We start from the raw sequence: 14,701 nt of genomic DNA, 5'->3' as shown, positions 1-14,701 counted from the left end.
GTTGCCTGCTGCAACTCCTGTACCTATTGTGTTTACAAAGTCATTACCTTTCTGCAAAGTAACTACCCGAGATCACTCATCATTGAGAAAAGAATATTTTTATACATGTTGGTTCTAAAAATAAAACAACTATATCTTTTGATATTAAAACAATTGGCCCAGAGTTAAGTCCTTGAGTGTGTGAAACCTTTAGCTGACTGAGTGTGTACAACAAATTACACTGACCTCTGGTACTGCCTTACTGCTCAACCAAGCTACCACTTTTGAGAGTAAGGGCAGCCCTGACTTTAACCTCTGTTATACCTCTGGGGTTTGTGGTCTCTATACACACACTGTACCTTACTTTGGTCCGGTATATATAGAGCCACTTTCTCACATTGGTGGATCAGCGGTGGGTTACAAACTTGCAATTGTTGGACTACTTGCTTACCATCTGATCAAACAAAAGAACTCATAAATTGCCAAAAATACTAAAAGTCTGGTAGGGCCTTGTTTGAGTCACAATAGAATTTTAGAAAAATAAAAGTCACTACAGCTAGGGTAGAGGGTTAGAACTGTCAGGTTAGAATGTCTCAAAAGAACCCTGCTATTATTGAAGATGGCACCATGGACCTGGTGGTTGAGGAGCTCGACCTCACACCTTACTTACACTGGAAATTCAAGGAATTGAGGTCCTTATGCAAAATTAAAAACATAGTTATGGGCCTGCATCCAACCAAACAAGGGAAACAGGAGCTCTTGGCTGATTATGCAAAAGGCCACACCTCTGAACAGGGTGACACCTAGTCAGAGGAAGAAGAGGAGGAGGAGGATAATACCCCCCCCCCCACCACCCCCATCTCTAGGGAAGTAAGGGTCCCTACACCCTTAACTCCAAGAGTCAGCTTCTGGGAGCCTGGGAACCACACAGGTGGGCTGGGCCCCAGAGAACCAATTGGGGAGAGCCCCAATAAAGAGGACAACTTCTTAGCAAAGTTGGCCAAGAGATTGGACCTAGAGTCCAGACTCCTGGCTCTGGAAAAAGAAAGGAAAGAGATGGGTTTGCCCCCATCTCTGGTGGCAGCAATACCAATAATAAGGGCAAAGAGCAATCTTATGATCCTAAAATCCCCAAAGAGATTGTCCCTAAATTTGAGGAAGGTGATGATATCACCAAGTGGTTCACAGCCTTTGAGAGGGCTTGTGATATCAGAATATTAAAGAAACCTCTCTGGGGGCACTCCTGTGGGAACTGTTCTCTGGTAACTGCAGAGACCGACTTCTGACCCTCTCTGGGCCAGATGCAGGGTCCTATGACCTCATGAATAAAACTCTGATCGAGGGATTTGGGCTCACTACTAAGGAGTATAGAATTAGGTTCAGCGGGGCTCACAAAACCCAGACCCAATCCTGGATAGATTTTGTAGACAACTCAGTAAAGACGCTGGATGGTTGGTTAACTGGACATAATGTACATGATTTTTCTGGACTTTACAATTTGTTTATGACGGAACACATTTTGAGTAATTGCACAAATGAAAAGTTGCATGAGCATTTGGTAGACCTAGGTCTAATTTCTCCCCAAGAATTGGGAAAGAAGGCAGACCATTGGGTCAAGACTAGGGTGACAAGGACAGCCACTGGGGGTGACCAAAAGAAGGTGGTCACAAAACCTCCCCAGGGGAAAGGTGGTGAGAACCCCCAAGATAAAAAGTCTGGGTCTTCCAAGGGGCCCCACAAACCTGGACAGGGGGGTGGGTCCCAAACTACTCCCTATGTGCCTCAGCCCTATAGAGGAAGAAACTTTGATCCTAACAAGGCCTATTGTAACAACTATTAGAAGTTGGGACATCTAACTGTAGACAAAAACTGCCCCTACAACAAAGCCCCTAAGGCACCCAGTACAGTTACCCCAGGGACAGCATGTCTACAGATGGGATCAGAGGAGTGTCCAGAGCAAACCTGGGAATGCACTCAAGCCACTAGTCTCCTTGGGGGAAATTGAGTTTGCCAATGTAGCTGGGTTACCACCCAACTTGAAAAAGTATTTGCAATACCCCACTATTAATGAAACTAGAATAGAAGCCCTGAGGGATACAGGTGCCAGTGTTACTATGGTGAAAAATATACTGGTGAAAAATATACTGGTTTCCCCAGAGCAATACTTGATTGGGAAAACTTACCCAGTCACTAATGCTGACAGTGTTACCACCAATCGCCCTATGGCTATGGTGACACTGGGTTGGGGGGGGGGGGAGGTTACTGGCCTAAAACTAGTGGTGGTCTCTCCACAGTTACCAGCTGACTGTCTGCTTGGAAATGACCTGGTAACTTCAGCCTGGGCTGAATTTGAACAAATAACCCATGCAGCCATGCTGGGTATTCCTGGACTGGTGTGTGTGCAAACCAGAGCACAGAGCCAAAAGAAGGGTGCACAAGTAGGTTTGGAGCCTGAAATATGGCCCAACCAACTAAAAGAAAGAACCAGAAGTCTGGGGGACCAGCTTCTACCAGCTTCTACACAGCAAACCACTCAGGACCCCCCTCCCCAGTGAGAGGACTTGGAAACCCTAGAGGGTAATGAGCCCACAGAGCTTGAACCTTACCAGGTTGAACTATTGGGCCCAGGGGGACCCACTACGGGTGAGCTGTGCCAGGGACAGCAAGACTGTCCCACTCTTGAAAGCCTGAGGCAGAAAGCTGTTTCAGAATCACAGGGAGATGTCAGTGGTACCCACAGAGCTTATTGGGAAGAGGGATTACTGTATGCTGAGGCAAGAACCCCCACTCCTGGAACCACCAGGAGAGTGGTAGTGCCACAGAAGTACAGGGAGTTCCTCCTAACTATCATGACATTGCCCTAGCTGGACATCTGGAGCAAAACAAAACTTGGGAAAGACTAGTCACTCACTTCTACTGGACCCAGATGCACCAAAAGGTGAAGGAGTTTGTGAGCTCCTGTGTTACCCGTCAGGCCAGTGGCAAGACAGGTGGCCACCCAAAGGCCCCCCTGATACCACTGCCAGTGGTGGGGGTCCCCTTTGAAAGGGTAGGGGTGGACATTGTGGGTCCACTGGAACCTCCCACAGCCTCAGGGAACAAATTCATTCTAGTAGTAGTGGATCATGCTACTAGGTACCCTGAAGCAATTCCCCTTAGGGTTACTACAGCTCCGCAGTAGCCAAGGCCCTCCTGGGTGGCTTCACCAGGGAAGGGTTTCCTAAGGAGGTGGTTTCAGACAGGGGTTCCAACTTCATGTCTGCTTACCTGAAACACATGTGGAAGGAGTGTGGGGTGCAGCCCAGGTTTACTACCCCATACCATCCACAAACCAATGGCCTTGTTGAGAGATTCAACATGACATTGAAAGGTATGATCATGGGACTCCCTGAAAAACTCAAAACGAGATGGGATGTCCTATTGCCAAGCCTGCTTTTCGCTTATAGGGAAGTGCCACAGAAGGGAGGAGGGTTTGGTCATCCTGTAAGGGGACCACTGTGTGTTGTGAAAGAGGGGTGGGAGAGGCCTCTCCAAGAACCCAAACAAGACATTGTACACTATGTGCTTGGCCTAAGGTCCAGAATGGCTGAGTATATGGAAAAGGCATCCACGAATCTTGAGGCCAGCCAGGAGCTTCAGAAGCACTAGTATGACCAAAAAGCTGCACTGGTTGAATTTCAACCTGGGCAACAGGTGTGGATGTTGGAGCCAGTGGCACCAAGGGCTCTCCAGGACACATGGAGTGACCCTTACCCTATCCTAGAGAAAAAGAGTGAGGTCACTTACCTAGTGGACCTGGGCACAAGCAGGACACCCAAAAGGGTTATCCATGTGAACCGCCTTAAGCTCTACCATGACAGGGCTGACATCACCATGCTGATGGTGACTGATGAGGAACTGGAGGCAGAGAGTGCTCCTCTCCCTGATCTCCTCTCTTGCAGCCCAAAATATGGGTCAATGGATGGAGTAGTCTTTTCAGAAACCCTCTCTGCCCAACAGCAGACTGACTGCAAGCACGTTTTGCAACAGTATGCTAGGCTCTTTTCCCTGACCCCTGGTCTGACCAACTGGTGTACCCATGATATGGACACTGGTGACAGTAACCCTGTCAAAAACAAAATCTATAGACAATCAGACCAAGTCAACGAAAGCAACAGAGCTGAAGTCAGCAAGATGCTGGAGTTGGGGGTTATTGAACCCTCTGAGAGCCCTTGGGTTAGCCCAGTGGTTCTGGTCCCCAAACCTCATCCACAGGGTGGAAAGAGAGAGATGAGGTTATGTGTGGACTATAGAGGGCTCAACTCTGTCACCAAGACAGATGCTCACCCCATTCCAAGAGCAGATGAATTGATAGACAAATTGGGGGCAGCCAAATTTCTCAGTACCTTTGGCTTGACTGCAGGGTACTGGCAGATTGGCCTTGACCCAGGAGCAAACGAGAAAACAGCATTCTCCACCCCTGATGGGCACTATCAGTTTACTGTAATGCCTTTTGGGTTAAAGAATGCCCCTGCAACCTTCCAGAGGTTGGAGAACCAAGTCCTGACCGGGTTAGAGTCCTTTAGTGCAGCTTATCTTGATGATATCGCTGTCTTTAGCTCCACCTGGCAGTATCACCTGATCCACCTTGGGAAGGTTCTACAAGCCCTGCAATCTGCAGGACTGACTATCAAGGCATTAAAATGCCAGATAGGGCAGGGCACTGTGGTGTACTTGGGCCACCTTGAGGTCCAACCCTTACAGCCCAAGATCCAGAGTATCATGGACTGGGCAGCTCCAACAACCTAGACCCAAGTCAGGGCATTCCTTGGCTTGACTGGATACTACAGGAGGTTTGTGAAGGGATAGGGGCCCATTGTGACTCCTCTCACAGAACTCACCTCCAAGAAAATGCCCAAGAAACTAAACTGGACTGTTAGCTGCCAAAAGGCTTTTGACACCCTGAAAGAAGCAACGTGCTCAGCACCCATTATAAAAGCACCAGACTACTCCAAGCAGCTCATAGTGCGGGCTGATGCCTCAGAGCTGGGGATAGGAGCGGTCCTATCCCAGATCAACGAGGAAGGCCAAGACCAACATGTTGCTTTTATAAGCCGGAGGCTACTCCCCAAAGAGCAGCGTTGGAGTGCCATTGATAGGGAGGCCTTTGCTGTGGTTTGGTCCCTGAAGAAGTTGAGGCCCTACCTGTTTGGAACTCACTTCCTGGTTCAAACTGACTACAGACCTCTCAGATGGCTAATGCAAATGAAAGGGGAAAATCCAAAACTACTAAGATGGTCCATCTCCCTACAGGGAATGGACTTTGAAGTGGAACACCGACCAGGGACTGCCCATGCCAATGCAGAAGGACTTTCCAGGTTCTCCCACTAAGACAATGAAGACTCCCTAGGGCAAGGTTAGTCTCATCACCTTTCGTTTGGGGGGGGGGGGGGGAGGGGGAGGATTGTGTGAGAAAGTGCCATCTTTCTTGCATTGGTATGCCCCACTTTTTTCTGAACTGCTGATGTGCTTTGACTGAGTGTGCCCTGGGCTCCTGCCAACCAGGTGCCCAGGGCCTGTGTTCCTTCCCTAAAACTGTGTTGAAACTAAAACCCAATTGGCATCTCTTGCCACCTATCAGCCCATAATAAATGGTACCCTAGGTACCCAGGGGATGGTGACCAGAGAAAACCCCTAAGGGCTACAGCACTTATTGTGCCACCCTTAGGGGCTCTGTACCCGGACACCCACACACTGCCTTTGCAGGCTGAGTGTCTAACTACAGAACTGAACAGAGAGTCGACATGGCACACATACAAAGAGTTAGATACACATCCCTGTGTGCCATGCCCACAATCCCACTGCCTTGGCATACATCAGTCACCCCTCTAGCTGGGTACTCTATGCCAGTGGTGTGGGCACAGGTGCACGAGCTCTGTGCCGCTGCAGTACCCAGGGCCATTCCTCTGCACTGTAAGTGCAGTGCTGCCATTAAGAGTATATGGTGCTGGGAGGTCGTCATTACGAACTCCACAGCACCATGATGGCTTCACTGAAGACTGAGAAGTTTGGTATTAAACTTTTCAGCACATTAAACCCACACTGATGCCAGTGTGAGATTTAATGTACAAAGCACCAGAGGGCATCTTAGAGATACCCCCTGAAAACCTAACCTATAATCCACGTCTGTGCCACACAGCAGAAATGTTGCTGGACCCCTGGGTGGAGAGACCCATGCTCTCCTGGGTCTGAAACAATGCACATCCTGGGCGAGGTTCTAGGTCTCCTCCCCCAGGATGGGAAGGGGGAAGCTTCAAAGGCCTGCCGCCTCTGTGAGCTTCTCCAGACCATTTGTTGTACCCAGCAACTGGCCCCCACCAGGTCTGACCCCCACTCTGGCGGGAAGACCGGCGGGAAACCCTACGTCAGGAAGGGGGGTGTGCCAGCCTGTGCCAACCCCAACCCTCAGGTGGGGGAGGAGAGGTGAAGCACGATTCCGGGCTCCGGCCATCTTGAAGATGGGGAGCCCTGCCCAATCACAGCTAAGCTCCTGCCCCCCTCCCACCGCAGAGGAGCAGACTAGGGGGTGTACCCACCCCAGGACAGGGACCTATTGGTCCCTGTCCTTGCCCTACCTGTAACGCCCCTAAATTCAGTATTTAGGGGCTCCCTGAACCTTCCTTCCTCAGATCCCGATAATAAAAGAAGAAAGAAGATAAAAAAGAAGAAGACACGCCGTGCAGCTGCTAACAGCAGGACGACACCCACTGACTTGGCCCCAGCCCTACCAGCCTGTTGATTCTGGAACCTGCTCCTGCCCAATCCCGGCAACTCCTGTGGACAGCAACCGTGGGACACCCGGAGGACCTGCCTGCCTTGACCCTTTTCAAGACTGGGACTCCCATAAGCAGAGGCTCTGCTTCTGGTGCCAGCCAGGAAACACAAGGCCAATTTACTCTGCACCCGCCGAGCACGGCCCGTGCCCAAGTGATCAAAGACCACGGGGAAGTCCCCCCGGCAACTGGGACCCGAACTTCAGAGCCCAAAGACCCTCCTCGATGACGCCTGCAGCCTCAGAACCAGGGACCCCTCCAACCACGACCAGCCGAGGGTAAGATTTCCGACACCCAAAGACAACCCTGCACCCGGCGCTCCACGGCCCCCTGTGCCCTCCTTTGGGGTACTCACCTCTTCTCCAAGATCGCAACTTGCCTCTCAAAGTGGTAGTCGCACCTGAAGAATCTCCGTCCCCGAGTCTGCAGCCTTTGTTCCTTTTTTACCTTTTCCATTGAATAACATTGAGCGCCGGACGGCTCAAAAGCACCCTGCACCCAGCTGCCCGAGTGCCTCTGGCAGTGCAACCTTTATCCTAATCTAATTCCCCATTTGCCCTGAGCAAGTGACCAGGAGCCCAGCTCTCACAGCCGCGTGGCCTGCTAGCCAGCAGCCACCAACCGCAGGCCCCCTGCCTCTCATTGGATAACATTGGGCCTAACTACCTCTGCACCCGGCTGCCCCTGTGCCGCTGAGGGTGTACCAACTGTACCTACCTGACCCTGGGGGACCCCTGAGTCTATGCCCAGAACCTTAACTTCACCAGTCGAGTACTCACCTGGAAACCGATAACTCACTTACCTGCCATAGGATAACATTGACGGGTTTGACTCGAAAAATCTGCCAAGTGTGAAGTTTTGAAACCCTAAAATATTCCTATAAAATCATCCGAATACCGAATTCTGAAGTACTCACCTGTGATCAGGAGAGAAGCCAGTACTGTACCTTGTAGCCCATTACTGAACCGCAAAAGTAATCCTAACCGGGTTTGCTAGTAACCTGCATTTTCTCCATAGGAATCCATTGTCTGCTTTTCTGTGAAATTTCTTCTGTCTACTTTTGAGCACTTAAAATATTCCTTAAAAATCCTACCAACTACTGAAACGTAATTACTTACCTGTCATAAGTAGAGATCCCAGTGCTGGACCTAGGTGCCCAGTACTGGATTACAAAAGTAACAAGAACGTACTTTGCCTGTAACCTGAATTTTCTCCCGTTGGATAACATTGCTAGATTTTCACTGAAAAGTTTGTGTGTGAACATTTAAAATACCTTTATACTCCTTAAAAATCGTTGCAATAACCAACACGTTGTTACTAAACTGTTTTCAGCTTAGACCCCAGGACTGAATCTAGGATCCAGTCCTGGAATTACAAAAGTAATCTACAAACTAATCAACTGTATTTGTGTAGAAAAACCCATTAAGCTCAATGCTAAATTGGGTTTAGAACTATGTTGCCTGCTGCAACTCCTGTACCTATTGTGTTTACAAAGTCATTACCTTTCTGCAAAGTAACTACCTGAGATCACTCATTATTGAGAAAAGCATATTTTATACCTGTTGCTTCTAAAAATAAAACAACTATATCATTTGATATAAAAATGATTGGCCTGGAGTTCAGTCCTTGAGTGTGTGAAACCTTTTGCCGACTGAGTGTGTACAACAAATGCTTTACACTGTCCTGGTACTGCCTTACTGCTCGACCAAGCTAAGACTTTTGAGAGTAAGGTTAGCCCTGACTTTAACCTCTGTTGTACCTTTGGGGTTTGTGGTCTCTATACACACTGTACCTTACTTTGGTCCAGTATATATAGAGCCACTTTCTCACAAATCCCCAATACCAGAGAGGACACTGGACCAGGCACTGTAATTCACCTCCAATCTGCATTGATTTCAATGTGGACGAGGTGATCCTGGCTATTAATGCAAGTATAGGGGGAAAAGCTCCGAGACCCAACAGTATTCCTGTTGATTTATATAAATCCTGTCTGTTACAGACCAATTTCTTTGTTAGATTCCCTTGTGAAAGTGGCTGGATGTGTAGTATTGAACAGACTGCAGTCATGGGTAGAGGATTCAGGTGACATCTCAGAGCTACAGTACGGATTCCGTCAAGGTCTTGGTACTGAGGAACAGAGCTTGAACCTGAACCTTATAATGGGTAAATACATGCAGGCAAAAATAGGGAGCCTTTTTATGTGTTTCGTCGACTTACGTTTGGCGTTCGACTGTGTCAATCACCAGAAGTTGCAGTGGCGTAACGAAAGTTGAGGGGGCCTCCCTGCCACACACACAGAGGGGCCCCCGCTCCAGATTTAATCCGGAGCTATTGGTCCTGAGTACTGTGATGAAGGAGCCCCCTGCAGAACAGGCGAATCCCCCCCCCCCCCACCGGCACCGCGGGGGCTGTGGGGGCCTCTGTTATGCCCCTGAGACGTTGGGGTGCATCCACCCCTGCTTTTTACCCAGCCTAGGGGACACCTTATCAACGGAATGCCAAGACCTACCCAGACTAGGTACAAGGACAACTCGTGCTTCGCTATACGCCGACGATGCAGTCTTGTTAGCCCGCACCCCAATAGGCCTGCAGAAAATTTGGACGAGTTTTGCCTCTTATATGTCAAGCCTGGATCTCCTTTGTAATGAAATGTAGTAAGCCCAGTGTGAAGTGCCGCAATATTTGTATTGAAACCAGAGATCAGCATCATACAGCGTCTGCAACAGAGAACAGACAACCAAAGACCAGCCTCACACAGTGTCTGCAACAGAGAACGGATCCAGAGACCAGCCTCATACAGGGTCTGCAACAGAGAACAGACGACCAGAGACCAGCCTCATACAGGGTCTGCAACAGAAAACAGACAACCAGAGACCAGCCTCATACAGGGTCAGAAACAGAGAACAGATGACCAGAGACCAGCCTCATACAGGGTCTGCAACAGAGAACAGGCAACCGGACACCAGCTTCATACAGGGTCTGCAACAGAGAACAGACGACCAGAGACCAGCCTCATACAGGGTCTGCAACAGAGAACAGACAACCAGAGACAAACCTCATACAGGGTCTGCAACAGAAAACAGACAACCAGAGACCAGCCTCATACAGGGTCTGCAACAGAAAACAGACGACCAGAGACCATCCTCATACAGGGTCTGCAACAGAAAACAGACAACCAGAGACCAGCCTCATACAGGGTCTGCAACAGAGAACAGACAACCTGAGACCAGCCTCATGCAGGGTCTGCAACAGAGAACAGACAACCAGAGACCAGCTTCATACAGGGTCTGCAACAGAGAACAGACAACCTGAGACCGGTCTCATACAGGGTCGCCAACAAAGAACAGCCAACCAGAGACCAGCCTCATACAGGGTCTGCAACAGAGAACAGACAACCTGAGACCAGCCTCATACAGGGTCGCCAACAAAGAACAGCCAACCGGAGACCAGCCTCATACAGGGTCTGCAACAGAGAACAGACAACCAGAGACCAGCTTCCTACAGGGTCTACAACAGAGAGCAGACACCCAGAGACCAGCCTCACACAGGGTATGCAACAGAGAACAGACACACAGAGAACAGGTAACCAGAGACCAGCCTCATACAGGGTCTGCAACAGAGAACAGACAACCAGAGACCAGCCTCATACAGGGTCTAGAACAGAGAACAGACAACCAGAGACCAGCCTCATACCGGGTCTGCATCAGAGAACAGACAATCAGAGGCCAGCATCACACAGGGTCTGCAACAGAGAAGAGATGACCAGAGACCAACCTCCTACAGGGTCTGCAACAGAGAACAGACAACCAGAGACCAGCCTCATGCAGGGTCTGCAACAGAGAACAGGATGTCAGAGACCAGCCTCATACGGGGTCTGCAACAGAGAACAGACAACCAGAAACCAGCCTCATGCATGGCATGCAACAGAGAACAGAGGAGAGACACACCTCATACAGGGTCTGCAACAGAGAACAGACAACCAGAGACCAGCCTCATGCAGGGTCTGCAACAGAGAACAGGAAGTCAGAGACCAGCCTCATACGGGGTCTGCAACAGAGAACAGACAACCAGAAACCAGCCTCATACAGGGTCTGCACCAGAGAACAGACAACCAGAGAACAGGCGACCAGAGACCAGCCTCATACAGGGTCTGCAACAGAGAACAGACAACCAGAGAACAGACAACCAGAGACCAGCCTCATACAGGGTATGCAACAGAAAACAGACAAGCAGAGAACAGGCAACCAGAGACCAGCCTCATGCAGGGTCTGCAACAGAGAACAGGAAGTCAGAGACCAGCCTCATACGGGGTCTGCAACAGAGAACAGACAACCAGAAACCAGCCTCATACAGGGTCTGCACCAGAGAACAGACAACCAGAGAACAGGCGACCAGAGACCAGCCTCATACAGGGTCTGCAACAGAGAACAGACTACCAGAGACCAGCCTCATACAGGGTCTGCAACAGAGAATAGATGACCAGAGACCAGCCTCATACAGGGTCTGCAACAGAGAACAGACTACCAGAGACCAGCCTCATACAGGGTCTGCAACAGAGAACAGACAACCAGAGACCAGCCTCATACAGGGTCTGCAACAGAGAACAGACTACCAGAGACCAGCCTCATACAGGGTCTGCAACAGAGAATAGATGACCAGAGACCAGCCTCATACAGGGTCTGCAACAGAGAACAGACGACGAGAGACCAGCCTCATACAGGGTTTCACAAGTGATTCATTAAATGTTTAAGAGGATGCAAAGTATGTTTGGTGTTTTAATTGATCTAAATGCACTCTGAGGCTCTTAAAGAGAAGGGTGCCCAAGAGCACACAGTACGTATACAACTTGTGATCCCTGAAAGCTGACATATATTCCTTGAATTTCTCTATCTGACTCAGGGAGTGTCTTTACTTGTGAATCCTGACTACCTATGTGCACACTACGTGCTCTTAGACACTCTACTCTATGGGATTGTATCCTCTTAAAGACTTAACGAGTGAATTCACTAGTAAATCCTGAACACCCACAGACATGCCTTGTGCTCCTCTGCAACTTCTTCCTGTGTGGAATTTACAATGTCTTTACTTGTGAACCCTCGAAATCCACAAACGTTCCTTGTTGTTTTCTGCAGCCTCCTCCGTGGGACACACAGGGGGACTTGTGACCCCTGAACATTTGTACACACAGGGTCTGTGCTCAGGCTGCCCCTTGATGTGAAGCACCGAGTGACTTTCTGGTCTCTGAATTTCCACAGACACACCTTGTGCTCTTCTGCTGTCCTTCCAGACACACACACCCCATGTACACCTTTGCAGGCTCCTCAACAGGGTTTAAGGGGTGAATTGGTTGTCCCTGAAAGCCCACAGACGTACCTTGTGCTCCTCTGCAGCCTCCTCTATAAGACTTGCTGAGTGAGTTTTATGCTCCTTGGACTCTCGGCAGACCCAACATATCATCCTCTGATCCTCTGCACAGAACAGCCTCAGTTTCTCTTCATGTTTCCGACACATATTCTCCCCTCGAGGCTTCACTGGGGGTAGGTGAATCTGTTTTGCAATGTCCACCATGTTCCCCAGTTGCTTGTTTGGTCGAAGTTTTTTCCTACGAGATATCTCCCTGCACTGTGGACAGGGGAAGTTTCCATCTCTTCCCTCCCAGCTCTGGGTGATGCAGGAGCGGCAGAAGTTGTGTCCACACTCGATCATCACCGGATCCTTAAAATATTCCAAACAGATGGAACAAGTGGCCTCTTCCTGGAGGTCCCTGAGCTGAGCTGCTGTCGCCATGGTGCAGAAAAGCAGAACGTTTCAGTTTCTCTTTCTTTCTGAAGTGGGTGCGTCTGTCCGTCTGTCCCTCTCTGTGTGCAGTGGGTGTGTCTGTGCGTCTGTGCGTCTGCCCCGCTCTGGCTGCGCTGGGACTTCCGGTTTCAAGTTACAGGCACAGATCAGGACTGACTCCTCTCTGTTGCTTCTGTCTCCTGTGCTTTGCGTGTACGTTTTTCACCTTCTCAGCTAAACATAGCATTTGTTTTTTTAAATATCGTTTTTATTGGCATTTATAAAATTCCCTTCGGTACAATCTGAACATTTTCACATCAACAATGCTGCATGTACATACTCTTTGGGGTTGAAACAATCAACATTATTTATGGTAATTTTTGGCATTAAGCAAAACGATCATCAATCTCCGGGAGTCAGTGCCATCAATCATCCTCCCCGTGGGTTGTCACAGCCCCTCTGCCTGTCAGCTGTCACTGGCCTGCTCCTGCTGCCTCGAGGTGTCCTGTGGGGGGTAGTTGTATCCATGGGCGTCCGCAGGGGGGGGCAAGGAGGTCCGCGTGCCCCGTCCCCCCACCCCCCACCCTCCCTGTAGCGACCCTCCTTTCCCCCCCTGCGAACGCCCATGAAAGACTTCAAGACGGGGTCCTCACTCTCTTTCCCCTCCTTTCTTTTACGTGCTTTCCTGTGAAATGGATCCAAAAAAAAAAGACGCTTTTGCTGGAAATGTCGGATTTTTCTGACATTTTAATTCCAAAGTGCAGCATTGGGAATAAAAGGCTAAAAATATGAAAAATAGATAAATAACTAAATAAAGTAAGACAGAGTGGTAGCAAACTGGAAAAACTGATTTTATTCACACTGAAACACATTAGCGCCACTTTTACAGAGTTTGCCAGTGAAGCGCTATTTTTGTTTTCTTGTCTTTGTTTTCCATGGACTTGGAACTCGTGCACCAATCCTGGAGGTACTGCAATATGTGGATTGGAAAACAAAATGTGTGCTGTGGCTCTGCGTCCAGGGACGTGATCTTTTTACCATACTGCTTATGTTTTGTAAGGATATAAGCAATGGCCATTGAAATGGGTCCATTCAGGGCCCTGTAGTCGTGTCCTTAACTTTTCAGGCAAAAGCACTCACTGATTTCTGAATAGTGAGTGTAAAAGCATTAAGGTAACCATGTTGTTCCTGCTTACATTTCCCATGGTTTGCTCAATTTTGCATTCCCTATAAGTGTTTGTTTTTTCCAGGATGTTTTTACTTTTTTTTTTGTAGGCCGCATATTGCTCTTGTCTAGAGCGTAATTTAAATTGCGCATCCAGGTGTTTATAGCGGGCAACAATTGGGTTGTAGTTGAAAACAGTGGGAGTTTTTCTCAGTGGGGCAGTAAGGTGTTCAGTGGGGGAAAGGATGTGGCACTATGGTCAGAGCTGCTGAATTTGGAACTGGGAACCAGGTTCAGCCTTAATAACCAGCCCACCAGACCACTCTCCTGCGAGAGCACAATCACATGCTAGACCTTAGAAGGCTTCGCAACACCTTAGTAGTCCTGGTGTCTTCGTACCAGCAGGTGGACCCTAGCAAGACAAGTGTAGGTTAACCTTCAAAGCTTGTCCACCACTATCCATACTGAAGTTCACCTCCAGTCTTGCGGGCAGGCCTATGAAGCAGCACACCCTAGAACAACAGTCACTGAGGTCACAGGACCCTTGAGAAGGGCCAGCTCTAGGGAGGTGCAACCAGTGTGACCGCACCGGGTGCTGACTTTAGGTGAAGGCGTCATGTTTGCAAATAAATTATGGTTTTAAAAACGCTTGCTGCCTCCTTCCTGGCCTCCAGCAATTTTCGGCAACAATAAAAATGTCATGATGACTCTGGTGATTAATGTTCTTCCTAGAGAGAGATCAGAATTTTGTTTAGTGGAAGTTTTGATTCATGGAAAGGTAGCTCAGAGGGTTAATGTACCGACTGCAAAGAACATGCGCCATGCAGATCACAAAGTGCGCATAATGTAAATAGGTCAGTGGGCTACTGCTTTTGTCAGAGAGATCCTTTTGTTACTTGCAGTTTATAAGTTAAACTCCTAACTTAGAACAGTGAGCTATTAACTGTCATCTAAGAGCTGCATACAA

General features: G+C 49.0%; 1 protein-coding gene across 1 annotated transcript in view; it reads right to left on the bottom strand.

Moving 5' to 3' along the window:
- LOC147710108 (E3 ubiquitin-protein ligase TRIM39-like) overlaps positions 1–12,657 on the bottom strand; it is a 286,153-nt gene extending 273,496 nt beyond the window's left edge. Inside the window, exon 1 of the mRNA XM_086920808.1 lies at positions 12,165–12,657. Coding sequence (XP_086776934.1) covers positions 12,165–12,578 — 414 coding nt within the window. The 5' untranslated portion in view covers positions 12,579–12,657. The remainder of the gene's footprint in view (positions 1–12,164) is intronic.
- Positions 12,658–14,701: the final 2,044 nt, after the last annotated feature.

The sequence above is a fragment of the Lissotriton vulgaris genome, chromosome 5, assembly GCF_964263255.1.
Source record: "Lissotriton vulgaris chromosome 5, aLisVul1.2, whole genome shotgun sequence".
NCBI classification, from domain to species: Eukaryota; Metazoa; Chordata; class Amphibia; order Caudata; family Salamandridae; genus Lissotriton; species Lissotriton vulgaris.
The sequence above is the reverse complement of the archived record's forward strand: the minus strand, read 5'-3'. Positions and strand labels throughout refer to the sequence as shown.